We start from the raw sequence: 20,969 nt of genomic DNA on the forward strand, positions 1-20,969 counted from the left end.
TGATTTAATTTTTCATTTTTTTACCGCGCAGATGCTGCTTCGTCAATTTTGCCATTTTTTCTTTCTATTATTTTTGTAATTACATATAAACAATATTTATTAGAGAGAGAAACGCAATACCCAAATCTCATCACCGAAAACCCTTAGCCCCCCTTTTATTCTTTCTCTCTCTTCTTTTCAATTACAATCGATTCTGATTTTAATTGATTCGATTTTCAACCCCTCTAACGAATTCTATTTGCATCGGAATTTATTGGGTTGTTGATAAAATTTTGATTGATCGAATTAACTATTTAGATTTAATAAAGTGGGTAGGCTGGTTTTGATTTTCTGGATGAAGAATTTTCTGGGTTGTAGATAATTAAAATTTTGAATTAATTAGATAAAAGGGATGCCAGGTTTACAAAGAAATGATCAATTATGCAATGGGAGTTCATCTTATTATTCATTATCAATTAATAATAATGGATCAGTTTCTTCATCCAATAATGGATTTTGGTCTAAACATAGCGATGATATTAATTCCAATCGGCTTCAGAAGGTATTAGCCTCATCTTTTTCGTGTGGATGAAATCTGATCAGTTTTTAGTTTTGATTAGTTTGAACTGGATCTGAGTATTAAACTGATAGTTGTAGGGGTTTTAAGTAAAGGCTGTGGGGAATTCAGATCCCTTTTTTTTAGAATTATTTTTTGTATTGTTTACTTTGGTAATTTTGTTGTTGGAATATTAAGTCTGTTATTAGTGTTTTGTATCAAATTTCTGGTATAGAGGTGTTCATTTTGGAATATCTGTATGGGCTATGTGCTTTTATTGTTTGGGATATTGATGAGGTGGCATTTTTTGTTCATTGTACTGAATGTGATGAAAGTTGAAGTGAATGGATAGGAATTTATGTGGGATGACCATTGGGATTGTTCTATAGGTTTATGTAGCCGACTTTGATCTTTTGGGATGCTTTGACATTGTTGTTGAGCTGGAATGTGATGTTGGATAAGTTGTTCATGCAGATATGGGCATGATTTTTGAAGTTTTGGATTGAAATGGACAACTTCAAATGCATTATTGTTGTCAAGTAGAATGCTAGTTGATGGTTTTTGATTCGGAATTGACTAAATACTACTTGGTTCCTAAATGTTAGTTCCCAACTTCTCTAATCTACTTGGTTATTGTGAATTGCAAATTGAAACAAGGGAATTTTAGGCCATTTTGAGATAATTATGGGACGTTTTGGACGAGTTGAGAGTTCACATGGAGAACTGGGTAGCAGTAGAGGAACATTTGGGAGGAGTAGGGAGTACAAGATGTTTTTTAACTAGGGAGTTAGCTTATGTGTTTGACCTGTTTATTGCATATACATGTATTGGGGTTTGAACCTTGTGATGATAGGCTTTGGATTGATTGTTTCCTTTTAGACTACTTTTTTGGTGTATAAGTAATTTTGTGTAATTTCTAATGTGTATTTATTCATACCATAGTTCTGGAGTGATCTACCTCAGCAAGCTCGTCAGAAGCTCGTGAGGATTGAAAAACAAGCTCTATTCGAACAAGCTCGGAAGAACATGTACTGTTCCAGATGCAATGGCTTGTTGCTCGAAGGGTTTATGCAAATTGTTATGTATGGAAAGTCGTTGCAGCATGAAGGAGCGGTTGGTCGTCTTCCTTGCGGTAGAGTTGGAGGAGCGAGTAAAGATCAAATGAATGGTGGGATGTGTACGCCACCAGTTTGCCAGGACGAAACTCAAGATCCCTCTGTCCACCCTTGGGGAGGTTTAACCACTACAAGAGATGGGGCACTTACTCTTTTGGATTGTTATTTATGTTCGAAATCCCTTAAAGGACTTCAAAATGTGTGTCCCTTTTTCTATTGAAGTCATGGTTGTTTTACCCCATTTCATTCGTTGTTCAAATCTTGGAAGTTTTAATTCCTTGATTTTCACCAGGTCTTTGATAGTGCTCGTGCAAGGGAGCGAGAACGGGAAATGCTTTATCCAGATGCTTGTGGAGGCGGTGGTCGGGGTTGGATAAGTCAAGGAATAGCAAGTTATGGAAGAGGACATGGGACTAGGGAAACATGTGCTCTGCATACGGCTAGACTCTCTTGCGACACATTGGTAGATTTTTGGACGGCACTTGGAGAGGAAACACGTCATTCTCTTTTAAAGATGAAAGAAGAAGATTTCATTGAAAGACTTATGTATCGGTATGTGTCTGAAGGTTTTTTTTGAGTATAATACATTCAGATCTCAAAATGCGATTGTTTTGTGTGATTCCTTATGTAGATTAGTTTGCATTTGAACCAATCATATTATATCATTCTGTTTCGATATTAAGGAAATTTTGGGGCTATAATTTTTAAAAATATGGGATATATAGTATGGCATCTGATTATCTGGTTTTCGTTGATTAAGTGATTTGAAAAGGATTATAGTTTCTATTTTATTATTTACTTTGCTTATATTAGGGACTAATGTTGGGCATATTTTGTGCCATATTAGTTGTGTGTCTGAAGAGGTACAACTTGCTCAATTGCTGTTGGTTCTACATTTTTGGGATCTTCTTTGCTTTGAGAGGAAGAAAATGACTAGTTTTTATGATCAGTTCACTTATTACTAAGGATGTGCCACTAAGCTGATATGATTACTGTGTTTTGTACGTTATTTGTAGCATTAGTGCCTTGTTGGCCAGAATAGTAATAATTCATAAGACAAGGTCAATATGAGTGTTTATTAGAAAATGAAATATGCTAGGAGATGTACCTTAATCGGTCCGTTTTAGATCAAAAAGTTATTCTGTGGCATCATTGAAAATTTCTAGATGCTGCCCAGTTTAGTATTTTGTTGAGTACTAATGGGATTGCAAGTAGGTAAGATGCTTATATGCTATGTCAAGATTGATGTGCGGAAATATCTTCATAGGATAAATTTTGAATTAAAAAAGACATAACAAAGGGTCTTGGAGCTATATATTTTAAAGACAGTGGGAGAAAACTATTTATGATGGTTTGATCATGTGCAAAGAACACCAAAAAAATATTCTAAAGACGATTGGAGCTGTATATAGGCTAAAACTTTAAGGAGCTTATAAGTGCCGAAGATAATTGGGATTTTTGGGAGCATATTACAATACATAATAGTGAATGGAAGAGAAGAATAGACATTGATGATCGTTGGAAATTTTTCCTAAACCTGCTATAATATTTTATTTTTCCTTTACTTGAAAGAATTATATCAAACTTTTATTTGTTCATATAGTTAATTTTTCCAAAATTTGCCATTGAAATTATTTGTAATAATTAAATTGATAGTTTTTGTGAAATATTTTGGTAGAACTATTTGTATATTTTAGGCTTCAAGGTTATTACCTATTATAGATTACCATATAAAGTACAAACTAATATAATAAGCTTCATTAAAAGTTAACACCTCCATCATTATTCATACTATAAATACACCATATTTTACAATTCAAATAATTTATATATCAAATTCACCACTTGAATGAGTGGCGTTGAGGTTGTGGTTGTTGTTCTTTATTTTTATCATAATGATGATGTGGTTGACCAAAACCATACGATTCATATTCTCAAAATTCGACAAATCACTTGATGGTAGGTTGTAATGTATTGAATGATTGTAGTGAACAATACATAATCTATCGTACCCAGGTTTATTATTCGGGTGTGACTGGATTACTCTTGAGAACTAGTAAGCCATAATTGCTTCCAAAATGTTGAAGGATTTGGATTTTGGTTTGGCTTATTACTTGAACTTGAACTTGCAGAGTCTTTCCAATTTGAGGCAAGATTTGGGTGGTTGAATTGATGAGTGTTGTTGCTCGTGTAGTTAGATACCAAACCATAACCATAACTATTCATTGATGTAACATTCCATTTGTTCTCATCACCATTTGATGGATGTTCAACTACAGATTCATGTCGCCGCCTTGAAAATGTTTGGATATAGGTGGGTCAACATGTGTTAGTTGGTTTGATGAATCCCTTTGTCGTACTTCAATTCCCTCGATGATAATGGGTAACCCTCACTGTGATAAGGCTCATGCAAATCATTCCCACCTCCATCGCCATCATCACTCGGGGGGATAATGCTTTTTCTTCTTCGGATCAAATTTCTGTCGGGTTGTTGCATTTGACTTTGTTGCCTAACAATTTCCTTTTGAATATCACCATCGTCATCATCTTCAAGCTCGACTATTCAGATGATCTTATCCTTTTTCTTATCTTTATAATCTTTCAACAAACTTGCCATGTTCCTTTCAACTTGCGCTGAAACATTAGTACAAGAAGCAACATCACCCCTTTTATGAGGCAAATGTTTCTTGAGTCGTGTGACTTCACCCCTAGTAACTTTACCACAAAAGTTATAATTTACAACTCTTTCATCATCGATAACTTTTTCACAAAAACTCCATTCAATAACCTTATGGTCTGCCTTCGATCGTGGCTTATTTAAAAGTTTTTGTACGTAAACTGAAACACCAATGTTCATTAATAATTTCAAGTATATTACTACCATTATGAGCCAAATTATGGTATGTTAATTTTCTCAAATTTTAGGGTTTATAAAATATCATTATTTGTTTGCTTTTGATTTGTTTTTTTGGTGTATAATAGGAGTATTTAATAGGTACAGTTTAGAATCTATTCTGAATGAGAATCAAACCTTCTTATCTTCTTCTTCTTCATTATGTTGCTTTTACGTTGAACATTGAAAAATAAAGGGGAAAGGGAATATCAGCCCTAACAGAAATGTGATTTTGTTGAGGCGCTATATTACAGGTTTTTTGGTGTAGTGTCTCACAAACCCGTTATGTTTCGCTTGTTATATAATGATTCGGCCGAGTTTTGATTCCATGGATTCGAAATTAACTGGAAATTATTTTTTTTTATTAAACATCTTACACAAACTTTTTCATAAAAATTGCACATAGCAAAGTCAAAGAAAGTAATTGACTTGTTTTTGCATGAATTTCAGGCTTGCTGTCAACATTGAGTTTTCTCTTCTAGTAAGTAATTTGTTAAAGCGCAAGCAATTTGTGGGAGCAATTGTAATCAACATCTTTTTTGAGTAGTTTTGCTTATTGACAGTTTCAATATTTACCCTAGAAGATTTAGAAAGATGCAATGTTAGCTTTCAAATACAAAGTCATTAGCACCTATTCTTTGTTATTCTACAAGCTTTAAAGTCCCATTTTTGTGAATTATTATTGTCGCGTGTCACCGGGTACCTGGTAGTTTGCATATGTGGCCCATGACTTGACCTACCTTACAACTTGCACAATTTGCTAACTGACAAAGTGTTCTTCTCTCCACATGAATATCTGCGATGCAAGACTTCAATAGATTTATACTGTGTCTTTTTTTTAGAGTTTTTCAAAAAGAGTGAGGATCTCCAAGGTATTCTTACTTCATACTATCATTTTTGGAGAGGAACAAAGATAGTATTATCTAGTGGCTAACAACCACTTCTCTACCTATTTTAACCCCATCGATTAAACCCTTATCAACTCCATGAGAGATCAACTAGAAAGGGCATCTCTCTCAAACCTCTACTAGTGTTGAACCAATCCTTAGGATGACCATTCACCCCTATGGAGAAACATGAGGAATCTTAGGTAACCTTTCATCCATTTACACCATTTATTCCCAAAACCCTTGCATTTCATTGTCTTGAATAAAATTTTGTGTTAACTCAGTCGTAAGCTTTCTCGAAGTCCAACTTCAAAATTATTCCTTTGTTTCCTTTCCTCTAAAAATTCTACCATTTGAAAGCATAATCTTTACAAAATTTGAAATAATAAATATAGATATTAGAAGATGACTATGTAGCGTAAAGATAAAATTTGACCGTTTCTTCTCTTCTTTTCTCTCCTTCTAGTAAATAATTTAGTAATGGGATTGATCTGGTCTATCGAAAAAGCAAATTTATGTCAACGGAAACTTGATACACATGAAATATTGTAATTATTAATGTTCAAGTAGTTTGACTTGGGGAGTAAGGTTAAGTTATAAGTTAATGTTGCTTTTGCAGTTTTTAGTTCCTTGGAGATCATATTATTATGAACCATAACCTTATATCTTTAATGATTACGTTAATTCTGTTTTCTTTTTTTAATGTGAGCATATAGTGCAAAAACATAGATGCATTGTATCTAGGGATGTCAATAGGTTTGACTCGAATCAGATTATATACATTCTGGCTTTGCTCCAAATAAAAGTCAGACATTTCTTTATCCTCTACCTCCGACTCGGATTCGAATTTTTTGTCCTTCGACTTTGTTCTGACTCGAATACTTGGACTTCTAATCTAATTGGATTATGACATACATTTTAACAATGGAAGAGTCTTGAGGAAAATCCTTTTATGATGGGTCTAATAACTATACTACCAATAATTCCGTAGAAAGTATAGTCGAAAGAGGGACATTTATAAATTCATATCAATCCTGAAAAGTGCGATTTGTCTTAAATAAACTAGAAATATAAATATTTGAACGAAGTCGGAGTTGAATGTTAAACTGTGGTTGAGTTGGAATCGAGTCAGATTGTTGGTTTTTTGAGATATAACTTCGATCCGACTCAGAGTCGGAGTATATAATAGGATTCGGAGTCATACTTATTTTCTTTGGATATTGAATTATCTTTCTCGAATCGAGTTAGACTAGGATCGTATCCGGACTGGTTGCCATCCCTAATTGTATCATGTCGACGAGTTGTAAAAGTTTACAAAGTTATCGAAATGATAATATTCAAATTATCACAGTTTTAAAAACCTTTTTTTAGGCTTTTCAAGAGATTTCTCATGGTTTTGGCTGATATTTGGAGGTATGAGTACAACAATATCACCTATGTTACTGCATCATCGTGATTGTTACCATAACTGCAACATAAATTGCATTTTAGCACTATCGTTCGTAAGCATAGAGTGCGATGAATATTGGGGTCTTTCTTGCTGAGCATGGGATTTCTCTATTGATAGCAAGTGTCATGATGGTATACCTCCATTCAGTTCAAATGTCTTAAACTTATGCCATCCATGCGGAGATTTATTATTTATTACGAACAAGGACATAACAATGTTGTCTTGCCGATATGAGATCTATGAGGATGCTGCTTAGCAATTATCTTTTGAAGGGAGGCTAACTTAAATATCTTACAAAATAGAAGTCTCAACTCTCATGTTGATGTCTTTAATAAATTATAAATTATCTCTTGTTTCATCTATATCTGTTGCACAGTGCAAAATATTGCCCATATTATCGTATCACAACCGTATTGTGATGGTTTTTGAGCTTGTCGCGACTGAAATATAGGCTGACTGACTGAAAAACTGTTATGCAACTGTTGCTGTGACTGCAATTGAAATCTATTGGGTGTGCTACGGCTGAAATTGATTGTTATTTATAATCAAGAGTATTATCAATGCTCTAATTTGTTTGTGGATTTATTTAGGTGTGGGGTGATCATTATGTCCTCATGCAATAACCATCTTTACATGCAAGTTGGATGAAAGTGTGGCTACTTTTTTTTTTTTTTTTGGCAATTAACTCAAAAAACCTTTTTACAACCTAGGCTTTTAAACACCTAAACACGAAAGGAAGGCACCAACCAAAACAACCCTGTTGGCGGTCAAACAAACCAAGAAAAGACAAAACAAGGCTCCTACACAAAAGGCCTAACTACCTAACCTTCCCAAAACCTATAGCAACCAAAAAGGAAGAAGCTTAGCATTCCGTAGAGGCCAAGCCTGAAAAAGCACCTTAGCCCGAACCGCCACTACAGTACTAGCATTGGTAGACTAACATTTACACAACTGATTCACCAAAAGTCCTTCATCTCAAGAAGAAGTCCAAGGAAAGAAAAAATGATGGTGCTGATATTCAATCCAACAAGCGCTTATGTTGCATATCGTTGCTACTAGTAGCTTCACTACATATTTCTTTGCCCTTTTAACTTTTTTTTGTTAATCACTTGGACCCATTCACTCTCCACTTCATTGGAAGAATCACCCAGAGATCTCCTACCAGTGGAAAAATTTTAGTCAAAAATTAAGGGGAGTTGGCGTGGATCTCAAAATTGAGTTAAAAAAATAAGGGGGCAAAGAATTTTTTTTGGATTACAGGGTGGGTTATGGAAAGGGGGAAGGCTAGGTGAGATCTGAATCGAGGATCTTTTATGAAAAGTAGTACTTGCTCTTCAATTGAGATAAGACCCAATCCTCATAAGGGGGCAAATAATTAAACCTCAAAACTGAATTTAAAAATAACGGGCAAAGGTTTGAATTCTTGACCTTTTAATTGTAAAAACATTAAGTCTACACACTAATATGAGTGTTGCTTATGATTTTAGAAGTCATTATTTCATATAGATTATAGTATAAAGAAAAAAGTTTGGCCCCTCCCGCTTTACTTAAGTTTGGTCATTTGCTTTTATGAAGCCTTTTTATATATAGTTTTAGTGAAGAAGTTTGATTGCATGTCACAGGTTTGATAGCAAGAGGTTTTGTCGAGATTGCAGAAGGAACGTCATTCGTGAGTTCAAGGAACTCAAGGAATTGAAACGCATGCGGAGAGAACCTCGGTGCACAGATTGGTTTTGTGTTGCGGATACTGCTTTCCAGTATGAGGTTCGCATCTAAGTCTATCTTAGTTTTTTTTTTTTTATCGGCAACTTTCATCCACCAACACTTTCTTCTGTACCTCTTTTGTGTTTTAGAGTTAATCCTTTTATGCAGATTCTGTGTTGTGCCATTAACCATTCTTTCTTCTTTGACTATGTCAGGTATCAAATGATACTATCCATGCTGATTGGCACCAAACATTCATTGATTCCTATGGGTCATATCATCACTTTGAATGGGCAGTGGGCTCAGGAGAAGGAAAATCTGACATTTTGGATTTCAAAAATGTTGGGATGAGTCCTAGAGTTGAAGCAAGTGGCCTAGATCTTGATGGTTTGACTGCCTGCTATATCACCTTACGAGCCTGGAAATTGGACGGTCGGTGCTCTGAGTTTTCTGTGAAAGCTCATGCATTGAAGAAAAGGCAATGTGTTCATTGTCGGCTGGTTGTTGGAGATGGTTATGTAACAATTATGCCTGGGGAAGATATACAAGAATTTTTTGAGCACGCTGAAGAAGCTGAAGAAGAGGAAGTATGTTTTTGAGCTTCTCCTATTTGGTGTTTTGTTATGCTAGTTCCTATTTGTTGGAATAGTTCCTTTATGCCTCTTTTCATCTAGCAGATCCAATGAAAAGAAGTATTTATGTGGAGAATTTTCTCATATTGATGCATTTGTGTAGCTATTTGATTTATCTATAAGAAAGAGCAAAATGATCTATTAATGAACTTATTCCAGCAATATCTTAATTTAGCTTTTCTTGAACCTCAATAAAGCATTTGGTATAAGCTATCCTGTCTGAACTGTCAGGATGATGAATCCATGGACAAGGATGGAAGTGATTTGGAGGGTGAATGCTCTCGACCACAGAAGCACGCAAAGAGTCCTGAACTTGCACGAGAATTTCTCCTAGATGCTGCTACTGTCATTTTTAAGGAACAGGCATGTTCTATCTGCTAATTTGGTGTGAACATTGTTAGCTTGTAACTGAACAATGTGTATTGTGATGATGATGCTTATATGCTGGATCATAGATGGTTTGCATTTTTCCAAATTTTAGCATGTGGCCTCTCCTACGACATTACATAAGTTTTGGGTCTTGTGCGTGTAGCCTTGTAGTAATTGTGTTGCCTGCTCTGTTGGGTGTTATGGCATGTTCTTTTAGATGGAAATCATGAGCCAGCCCTATAGATCTTACTTTCTTTAAATACTTTAACGGCACGTTTGGTTCATGGTACTAAATGGTGTTAAATGGTAATGAGAATGATTTATAGTGTAAAATTTCATCAAATGTTCCATGTCATTTCTACGGTGATGAAATTGATCACAAAAAAGTTTTTTGTTTACAAATTTCCATTACCACCTAATACCATCTCATCCAATGATAATGCATTGGAATGAAATTTATGAAGAAAATGAGATGATTGAAGTTGGACAAGCATTGCCATCAAGGTAGCCAAGAGATTTTTCAACTAAAAGTACATTAGTTTTCATTACCATTGCCACCGTTTATTACCACCTACCAAATAGGCCGTTTACTTCTTACGGCTAACTCTTTACTTTTGTAGTGGATCCTTTGTCCTTATTGTGTGGTTCAAATTTCGTTAAATAGGGCTTTGGGGAAGATTTCTAGTTATTTTTTGTTTATTGTCTTTAAATTGTATTAATACATATTGTGAAAGGAAATTCAAACGATGGACAATCGAAGTAGAAAATGACAGAAGTTTGCTTGGGTGCTTTTTTAGTTTTATTGCTATTTGGAGATATATCATGTTTGGCTGTTTAAAATTCTGTATTGGCCTTTATTTGTTGGGATATTATATGTATATATTTGAAAGTTTTGTTTAACATTACTTTCATCATTTTGTTGAATTTTCATATAAACCAAATGTATACTTCCCCTCTTCCATCTAGTAATTTGCAGTGACATTTTCATAGGTTGAAAAGGCTTTTAGAGAAGGTACTGCTCGCCAAAATGCTCACAGCATTTTTGTTTGTCTTGCATTGAAACTTCTTGAAGAACGTATTCATGTTGCTTGCAAAGAAATTACAACATTGGAAAAACAGGTTAGCGTACTAGACCGAATTTTATTTTAACACAAACTTTTCTTTATTTAATAGGATAATTGGTGAGAAGTACCTGGCATAACACTTGTTTTACAAAAAAAAACCACCTTTTAATTTGGTGACTGGTGAGAAACTACCCTTAATGACACTTTCATTGTGCAAGATTACTTTTTCATAGAATCCAAGTAATTGCCAAGACTCTCTTTATTTTTTGGGAAATTCTATGTGGTGATCCTGAGATTTTGGTTTTTTCACAAATATTTTTTTAAATCCGCGTGATGATCTTAAGCTTCCAACTTTTTCATGTGGTAGACAAAATGTTAAGTTTTTGGTTAAGTTAAGTACTTATTTCGACTAGATTTCGAAATATGTGGTCATTAGGGTGATCACAATATTTGTTTTTTTGAAAAAAATGTCATTACGTAGGGTAAAAAATAGCGTGAAGTTAACAAAAAAAACTTCCAATACGTGGAAAAATTAAAAGGTCAAGGTCTCACGTGGATTAAAATAAAGAATTCTCCACCATGTGGAAAAGCCAAAAATTCTGCGATTACACATGGAATTTCCCTTTTTTTGTATAGCATTGTTTATATTTTATTTTATTTTTGCAAAGAAAGGATCTTGAAGGTAATACGCCCTCTGTCCCAAAGATATGCTCAACCTGTTTATTCATATGAGTATCAATCCTTAATCAAACGAGAAAATCTTTGGGATGGAGGTGGTATATAAAAAACAAAATTTAAAATTTTCGAAATTTGAAGGTATCTTATTCAAATAAAGTTAGTTTGTCTCAAGATTTTTCAAAATGATGAAGTTTTTCTCTTAAGTACTACAAAAGGTATAATCAAAAATAAGAAAGTGGGGTGTGCCTAGTTTCAACATTTCTGATTCCTGAGGTTGTGCACAGATGAAACTTCTTGAAGAAGAAGAGAAGGAAAAGCGTGAAGAAGAAGAACGTAGGGAGAAGAAAAGAAACAAGGAAAGAGAAAGGAAGCTGCGAAGAAAGGAGAGATTGAGAGGAAAGGACAAGGATAAGCAATCAACTCGATCTAGTCAAAATCCCATTCCATCCGAAGTTTCTGATGAAACTGTGTCAGCATGCATTGACGATCAAACCATTAATGGCGTTAGAGATGCGGTAAGCGACAATGGAGATACTAACGTATCTGAGTCCACCTCTCCAGGATTTTTTGACGAATCATCGTCGAATGACTATACAGCTTCTGATTATCTAAACAATACTCTCAATGGTGCTGATGAGGAGCTTGATAATGTCAAAGAGGGAAATGGAACATACAGTTCCGATAACATGAATGGTTCACAATGTAGGTATAAAGCTCGAAGGGATTTTCCGCTAGAGTCATCTGTTGATTGGTCTGACAGGCGTAGGAGTTCAGATAATGGGGCTGTGGCATACAAGTCTGAATCAAGATATTATGACGACCCCACTGAAAACTTTAACAAGGTAGTTAATTTTTATAGTAGGCAACCCAGAGCTTCTGCGGTGAAATTCGCTGCGAAAAATAGTGGCACACGGTTTAGTCACAAGGCTCAATGTTCCAGCGTCAGGATGACCGGCGACAGGAGCGATCTGCACTCTTGTGGCTGTAATCAACAAACTGACTATATGGCAAAGACGGAATCACATGTGTCTGGAACAAGGCCGAATCGGGAGACCAGATGTGTTACAAAGACAGAATCAGCTTCTGACGTGCACAAGCCAGTTCATCGAATCAACAAGTTTAATCAGACGGATTTTACGCGTGATAATTTTGGAAAAATTAGGATTAAGATCTCAAATTATAGTAGTACTTCAGGAAGAGATTCACCACATACGAAGAAAGTCTGGGAACCTGTAGAACCACAGAAGAGGTATCCTCGTAGTAATTCAGACTCGGACGTTACCTTAAGAATGAGATCATGTTGTTTCAAGACAGAGAATGATGAGTCTGACAAGTGCACACCGGAAGTTTGTCCCAGTGGAAGTGCTGAAAATTTTGCTATGAATTCCCAGGTGGATGATAGTCAAGGGAACTGTCTGGTGGGGAGAAATAGCCAGAGTGGATTTGAGACGGAAGCCACATATCATCCCAAGGAAACTGCTGAAGCGGAAAATGATTCATGTTTAGCGGCAAATTCGAACCATAATGACGTTACTGATTTTCCTGTCAGCAGCAGTTCAAGTTCTGATAACTGCTCGTCATGCCAAAGCGAGGGAGACACTAATACACCATCCTCGAACCATCAAAATCTTGAATTGTCATCTATAACCGATTCAGAAGATAGTTGTGAACAGTCAGAAGGAAGAGATAGCACAGAAGGTAAAGGAATTCCAGCTTGTGTTAATGGCTCATCGGATGGTCTTGATGTCGTGAAGGAGAAAAGCGAAAGGGCTATTGGTCAGGAAGATACCCCATCGACACAATCAAGTTTTCTGTCTCAGTTTGCTAGGAATCATTTTCCTTGGCACTCCCCTGCAAAAGCTTCTACGCATACTCTCGACAATGGCGGTGTTGCATCTATACCGCAAGGTTTGGTTCCATCCGTGCACAACTCGGGCATTTCGTTTCCTGTTTTCCAAGGCCCATCTACTGTAGGTTACTATCATCAAAACTCCGTTCCATGGTCAACAGCTTCGGCTAATGGGTTGATTGCATATCCCCATGCAAACCCTTACCTTTTAACTAGCTCAATGGGCTATGGTCTTAATGGGGATTCAAACTTCTGCATGCATTATGGGCAAATGCAGCATTTGGCATCTCCCTTCATCAACAGTCATCCGATTCCCGTCTACCAGCCAGTTCATACAGCTAGTATGCTGAAACCACAAGAGCAGACCACTGCCCGTGAAGTCAACGGGGTAAGAGATCTCGAGTGTGAATCTAGAAGAGAGAATGTCGTCACTCGACATCATTCATCAGGAGGCTCTGATCAACCGAACATAACCAAATCGGATACAAAAGGCGCAGGCTTCTCATTGTTCCAATTCGGCGGGCCTGTGGCTCTTCCAACCCGTAAATCTAGCGAGCAGTCTTTAGATGAGAAGAAAACCGGTGAGCTTTCTTCGTGCCATGTTGAAGGCGAGCAGAAATCTTGGAGTAAGAAAGGAACTACAATCGAAGAATACAATTTGTTTGCCACAAGGACGGGGATAGAGTTTTCGATTCATTAGTATAGCTGAGAAAGGTATAGAGATTGCAGTTTGGAAGTCAGTCTCTGCCTACTTATTTGATAGTTGAAGTTTGTGTTCATTGTACTTTGGTACATTAATAATGCTTTGAAAAAGATCCACATAAAAGTTTTTCTTTTTTCTTTCGATTGATGTGTATTTTATTATCAGTTTTGGTATTGTTGAGAAAGATACAATTTGAGAGTGCCTTAATTTGAATGATATCCTCTTGTTTTTCATTGTTTGATGGTTTATACTCTTGTTTCCTCCACACATTATTAGTTTCTCATTATAATTTTCTTTTGTTTAGTTTTAACAATTAGTAAAAGAGAATAATTGAATAATACTGTGTGTATGTGTAATAATGAGATATTATTTTTTGGATATAAACCGAAAAAATGTGGAGATCATAAGCATTAACTTTACAGAATTATTAATAATATTGTGAAGCAAACAAGACTCAACTGCTACATCAACCTCAAAATCTAGACCTAGAAGAAATAGGTTGGTTTTTAGGACCATGAGAGAGGATTATGCAGATCAAGAATAGTGAAAATAGTTGGTCCACTTAACCACTAGACTAAATGTAGATGTATAGTCCACATTAATCTATGACGTACATTCACAGTATTTTGAATAATAGCAATGTATTCACACGGTTCTCATTCATATTGTATAGCACAACGACTATTTTAATATGTTTGTTTTAGAAGTGTTCTAAACAGATTTGATGATGATATTTACCCCACCTTGGGACTGAACCCGACTTAATCTGTTTTTAAAATGAATTTAAAATAATGTAAAAATCAATGTGGACTCAAGATCCGATTTTGAACCGACCCAAAACACCTAACACGAAATTGACCCAATAATCCGAATGAACACCTTTAATTTGTTTGAAAAGGACATGAAACTTGAGACTTTCATGTCCAAGTCTCAACTCCCATGTACTATTCATCCCTAGCACATAAAACTTGGGACTTGTTTTCATATTTTTTTAAATCTCATCTTTAATTTATGTTTCTCTAACCAAGACATTTAGACTAAAAAGATCTAAGTATTAAATATCAAATCTCATTTTTCATGTTCTTTAAACAAAACATTCCATGTCCTTTGAACAAACACTTCCTCTGGATTGTGGGCTTGTGCTTCCCTTTGGAACAAGCAATAATACCGTTCATTAATATTTTTCCATTTGAAATATTTCACTTTAAAGAGAGAAAAATTTGATTAATATTTTTGACACATAAAAGATAAAATATATTCATGTGAGATCTCGTTAGATTCGTCTTAATGTATACGTTTTAATTATATATTTTTTATAATTTTTTATTATGTGTATTTAGAGATATTAAGGTTTAAATTTACTTTGAAAAATATACAAAAAGTAAACGGGAAGAACAAAAAGAAAGGGAGGGAGTATCTTTACTTACCTTTTTTGCTTAACTTATATGTATGTCTTACAAAAATATTTTTAGTTAATTGTATTTAGCTAAATTACTTGTTCTGCAGGATTCCTGTTGTTAGTGTGTCTCGAACACCGAGATCAAGAACGTCGCAGCTTGGGGATTATGCTACTTGCGGCCTACGAGTTTTTTTGAGCGAATTTTGCAGTTTTTTTTTTCCTTGCATTTTTTATGGTTACCTTTATTTGTGGCCGATTATTTGTGAATACTTAGAGCCCAAGTTTTCTTTTAAGTAGGTTTTATTATATATACCCCTCTTATTAGTACTAGGGTTTATTATTCACAAATTGAGAAAGATTACAAAAGAGCCATAATTATTTGTGAATTGTAATCCATCTTGTAATCTTTGCATTCATAGTGAAATTATTCGATCTTGGTGCTGGTGGACGTAGCTATCACATTGATAGTAAACCACGTTGAATCTCTCGTGTCATTTTCTAATTGTTTGTTTAATTTCCTTATCGTCTCATTATTGTTCATCGATATGGTTTCCGCTGTCGCTCAACAAATCCTGTAATGAAATCAAGCATTTTAATTAACAATAATACTCCATTTTTTTCATACTTCTTATTATCTATGTAGCTGGTACAAAGTGTGGCACTGAATACAAATAACAAAAAATACAATGAAAAATGATAACAAAACAACTTGCAACATCAAAAAAAAAAAAAAAAAATTGCAACAGTAAATCTTTCATGCTATTCTGTTCATCCTGATTCCTATTCATTTCTTGAACTTCAAAACTGCCAGGTATAAGCTCAAATCGTCAACAAACTCATCCATCACAAATGAATGATCAGAAGCAACCTTTTCCAACGTCGTCTTGTCGGGTAAGTCGGAGACAACAATATCCGGGTACAGCCGTTGTAGCTGCGCCAAAGCCTGTCTGCCTTTGAGATGACTGATCACCACTCGTGCACCTGCATGCGTAACGACTGATCAGATGCCCTTCAAACTATTTCTTGTATGCATTTGCAAGATGCATCTTGAAGATAAAAAGGAATTCAAAGGGCAGCCAGTTTGTACAAAGTGCCCACAAAGGGTCCAGGAAAGGGTCCCACCACAAGGGTCTCACATTTGGGCAAGAGGATGCTTCTAGGACTTAAACCAGTGACCTTTCAGTCATACGGAGACACCTAAACCGATGCACTACGTTCTCCACTTATTTGTGTAGTTTCACTCAGGATTTTGAGTCTTGAGAAATCAGATAAGAAAATGATAATAGAAAGATGACAAAACCGAACTGTACCTGGTGAACAACGAGTCGTAAGAGCTTTGAAGATCTCTTCAAGTGTAAAAGGAAGTCCGGGCAAGAAATACAGAAAAACGACATCCAAGGGTGCCCATTTTTCAGGAACGAAAATCAACTCCCCTTGCCAACACTTCACTTTGTCGTGTCTCTCTTTTATACAAGCAAGTGATAGGAGGGATTCATGAACAACAAGCAAAAGTTGGCAAGGGGTAGAGTCGACCAACCGATCAATAAATTTATCCGAACCTAGAGAAACCATAACCTTTGAGGTTCCCACGACATTTCCAGCAGAGATAATTCGGTCAGTTTTTCTGTCAAGTTCTTCAGAATTTGAGCCGTTTGATTCAAGGAATGACCAATCTTTCTCAACTAATTCATCAAAATTCATTACAGCAACGACCCCTTCTTGTGGTGGAGTTGTAGCACAAGCTAGTGAATGCTTAACAACAGATGAATGAAATTGAACAGATGACAATGCAACAGAGAGATGATGATGGCCGCATTGATTATGAGAATTCAACTTTAATCTATTAGAAAGTGAAGGCTGTTGGCAGGTTGATGGGCTTAAGAAGAATGAAAGAGAAGACATAATAATGATGTAATCTATATTTCTGACAATGTAATATGCCAAATTGACGACAATTAACAATCTTGTGTTATATCGATACCAATACACTCAATATCCAGGTTTCTTCATTTTCTTGCTCAGTAACCCTATACAGAATAACATACATGTTATCAGCACACTGTGACCGTATCTAGCAGTTGTTACGACACAGCGTTCTACATTCATTAACAAATGCAGATTCACTTAAACCCAGAAAGATTAGCTGAAACAGAGAAACTAATTTAAATTTCATCTACTCAGAAGGCAAGCACATTTCAACTGAAATCGTTGGCTAAAAAAATAAATGCAGCAACTTATCTTGCAACTACTTGTTCATGAATTGAAATTAAGTCCTAAAGCATTGGCCCTACTTTATGAGAGTTTCAATAAACAAAGTGGAAGTAGAATTTGAATTGTCATATTAAGACAAGTTTTTAATACGAAAATCTTGACTTAAAATTTGATTTCACAGTTGGGATCATAGGATATTTAATGGAAAAAATTATAGCGCCTAAACAATCCTTAAAATTAGGGTGTTCAAAACCGGGTACCAGGTTGACCCGGATACGGATATCCGGGTACCCGCTTTTTCGGGTACCTAAAATTGTGACCCGGATATCACGGTTAAACCGGGTTGGAAACCGGATATCTGGTTTTGATTGTTTTCCAAAAATTGTGTTTTTTTTCCAAATTTCTTTGAACATTTTTTTATTTAATATTCAAATTCTAAATCTCTAGAAAATTAAAATACTAAACATAAATATCAGAATTCAACTTCAAAATATTAAACATAAATATCAGAATTCAATCAAGATTACCGGCAATAGGAGTTCACTTTCATCAATCACCTTGCAAACTAATACAGACATCCTTTTTTTGTATAATTTACATATCAATATTCAATATATCATCCATTCATGTAGATTCAATGGCAAATTAATGGAAAATCTAACTAATGAAGAAAATCCAACTTAAATTAAATAAGTACCAAAATGGCTAAATCTCTGCGAAAATGCGAAAATGGCTAAATCTCTGTGACAAAATCGAAAATGGCAAAAAAAAATTTAAGTAAGTACCAAAAACCAGGTTTGTTTCGGATCAAGAAGATCTTGAGAAGAAGAAGAATGGTGATGAACTGAAAGAAACTTACCCAATTAAAAACGGTGAAGAAGAAGAATGGCAGTAGTCTGGATTATTGTCGACGTCTCAACGTGAATGGTGAAGAAGAAGCAAGATGACGGCGTGAAGATTGAAGAAGATAGGAGCCTGCCGTCTCACCGTCTGGTGTCTGGACGAATTTGAGGATGCAAGCAGCAAGCAGCAAGCAGCAAGCAGGAATGAAGACGGGATTTCAAAAGGCCCAAGGTTGATTTAGCCAATTTAGGGTTTTGAAAAAAAAATTAAAAAAAAAAATTAATACAAACCGGTATCCGGGTACCCGATTTTCCAATCCTTAAACTTTGCCATCATTTTCATTTTATCGTCACTCCCCTCCAAATAAAATTACGAATTTGCCCTTGATTTTTAAAAAATTACAACTTTACCACTCCTTACAAATTTCTTATTTATAATAATAATAATAATAGCAATAACAACAATAATAATAATAATAATTAACTTTTTTATATTCTTCAAAAAGAATATAAATAAAATTAATAATAATAATAGTAATAATGATAATAATAACAACAATAATAAAATTAAAAATAATAATAATTATTCAAAAAGAAAAAAAAAAATTGAATTGCCCAGAACCGGGGTCCAATCGCCCGGTTCTGGGCGATTCAATTTTTTTTTTCTTTTTGGAAAATTAATAATAATAATAATAATAATTAGGGGTACATTTATCTATGCGAAAATAAGACTGTAACCTATGCAAAATTAGACTGAAAGTACTACTCACAAAATAAATATGTTCACACTTCTCAATGTTGGAAATGATGTATAGTAATTTCGAGCATGAAAAATAAATATGTTCACACTCCTCAATGTTCAATCGCCTAATTATTATTATTATTATTATTATTATTATTATTATAAATTTTCCAAAAAGAAAAAAAAAAGGCAAAATTATATAAAACTACTTAATCTATATCCTATTTTGTAAAAAACTACCTTATGTAAAAATTTTTGCAAAAAACTACCTTATATAATACAATTGTTTGCAAAACAATATCTTATAACGATTTGTAGCCTTTAACCGTTAAGTATAACCGTTGACCCTCACGTGACAGTTACATGATTCCTGTGCAGCGGCTCAATGTTCTCCCCTCCTCTCACTTTGAGTTTTAGAATTCAACAACCAAAACCCAGTTACTGGTGCCCACCCACGACCGGATGACCCATACCACGTCACCATCCACCCCTCGCCGGCATCTCTGGCCAGTCGCCATTCTTCGCCTGCACACCCCTGGACTTTGTTGTTCGCCACTTCTGGCTGCTGCTGCCGTGAAGTCAAGGCCACCAGATGTCGTTTAATCAGGATCTGAGCATCGATTAATTTGGTTTTAATCAAATGGACTTCGAATCTTCAATGTGTAATCTTCAATTTTAGTTGGACTTTGTTTCTGTTTCTGAGATGCATTTTCACTGAAAAAAATTGCATCTTAGATTTCTTTTGTACAAAAGGTAAACACTTGCTATTTAGCTCTATAACTGTTGCATTTTAGGCCTTTTTTTGATACTAATTCATCAGCACTATTCACCGCCGCCATAGCGTCATCTTCAAGGTTAGTTAATTGCTTCTTTTTTCGGTTTTGTAATATTAAAAATATAAATTGCTATTGATTTTGCTATTTTTTTTTGTTCTCTTGAAGTTTATTTACATGGTTTCTTTGTATTTGCTTGATTTGAGTCGATTTATTCTTGTCTTTGTATTTGCTTAAACGGTTTATCGATGGAAATGGCAGAAAGAAAGGATTCTCGAATGAGGCTGAACTGAAATGAAGACGAAGTAAATCACGTGACTGTCACGTGAGGGTCAACGGTTATACTTTACGGTCAAAGGTCACAAACCGATAATGTTTTGCAAACAATTGTATTATATAAGGTAGTTTTTTTGCAAAAATTTTTACATAAGATAGTTTTTTACAAAATGGGGTATAAATTAGATAGTTTTTTATAATTTTGCCAAAAAAAATTATTGAATCGCCCTGAACCGGGGTACCGGGCAATTGCACCCCGGTTCAATCGCCACTTTTTTGGCGATTGAACCGGGGTCCAATCGCCCGCTTCTGGGCGATTCAATTTTTGTTGTTATTATTATTATTACTACTATTATTATTATTAATTTTATTTATATTCTTTTTGAAGAATATAAAAAAATTAATTATTATTATTATTATTATTATTATAAATAAGAAATTTATAGGGAGTGGCAAAATTGTAATGTTTTAAAAATCAAGGGCAAATTCGTAATTTCATTTGAGGGGTGGCAATAAAATGAAAAGGGTGGCGATATTTAATAACTTCCTTCCCAAAATTTGCGATCCGTATCCGACCCGAATATCCGGTTTTAAAATCGACTACCCGACCCGAATTATCCGAATTTAGTAAACCGGGTAATTTAACCGATTTTAAAAATCGGATATCAGGCATTCCAAATTGGGTTTTTCAAATCAGATATTTTTGAACACCCCTGCTTAAAATAAGAAAAAAAAATGACGATTATTGTTAAACGATTATTGTTAATTTATGATGGAAGTTCTTCCAATCTAGTTGGCTGCTTAAGGAACTTGTCCTCCATCGAAATTATGGCATTCAAAACCCTAT

The 20,969-nt window shown here is 35.0% G+C and overlaps 2 protein-coding genes across 2 annotated transcripts in view; one reads left to right on the forward strand and one right to left on the reverse strand.

Annotated features, from left to right (window-relative positions):
• LOC130814759 (uncharacterized) overlaps positions 1-14,125 on the forward strand; it is a 14,336-nt gene extending 211 nt beyond the window's left edge. Inside the window, exons 1-8 of the mRNA XM_057680947.1 lie at positions 1-541; positions 1,478-1,849; positions 1,943-2,202; positions 8,503-8,644; positions 8,800-9,171; positions 9,448-9,579; positions 10,576-10,704; positions 11,612-14,125. The exon at positions 1-541 is cut by the window's left edge and continues 211 nt beyond it. Coding sequence (XP_057536930.1) covers positions 392-541; positions 1,478-1,849; positions 1,943-2,202; positions 8,503-8,644; positions 8,800-9,171; positions 9,448-9,579; positions 10,576-10,704; positions 11,612-13,876 — 3,822 coding nt within the window. The 5' untranslated portion in view covers positions 1-391 and the 3' untranslated portion in view covers positions 13,877-14,125. The remainder of the gene's footprint in view (positions 542-1,477; positions 1,850-1,942; positions 2,203-8,502; positions 8,645-8,799; positions 9,172-9,447; positions 9,580-10,575; positions 10,705-11,611) is intronic.
• Positions 14,126-15,866: 1,741 nt separating this feature from the next.
• LOC130814768 (uncharacterized) lies at positions 15,867-18,572 on the reverse strand. Its single transcript, XM_057680957.1, has 3 exons — positions 18,349-18,572; positions 16,589-17,305; positions 15,867-16,259 (listed from the first exon to the last, which is right to left on the reverse strand). The coding sequence occupies exons 2-3, from the start codon at positions 17,178-17,180 to the stop codon at positions 16,063-16,065; spliced, it is 789 nt and encodes a 262-aa protein (XP_057536940.1). The 5' UTR covers positions 17,181-17,305; positions 18,349-18,572; the 3' UTR covers positions 15,867-16,062.
• Positions 18,573-20,969: the final 2,397 nt, after the last annotated feature.

Source organism: Amaranthus tricolor, chromosome 1 (assembly GCF_026212465.1).
Source record: "Amaranthus tricolor cultivar Red isolate AtriRed21 chromosome 1, ASM2621246v1, whole genome shotgun sequence".
NCBI classification, from domain to species: domain Eukaryota; kingdom Viridiplantae; phylum Streptophyta; class Magnoliopsida; order Caryophyllales; family Amaranthaceae; genus Amaranthus; species Amaranthus tricolor.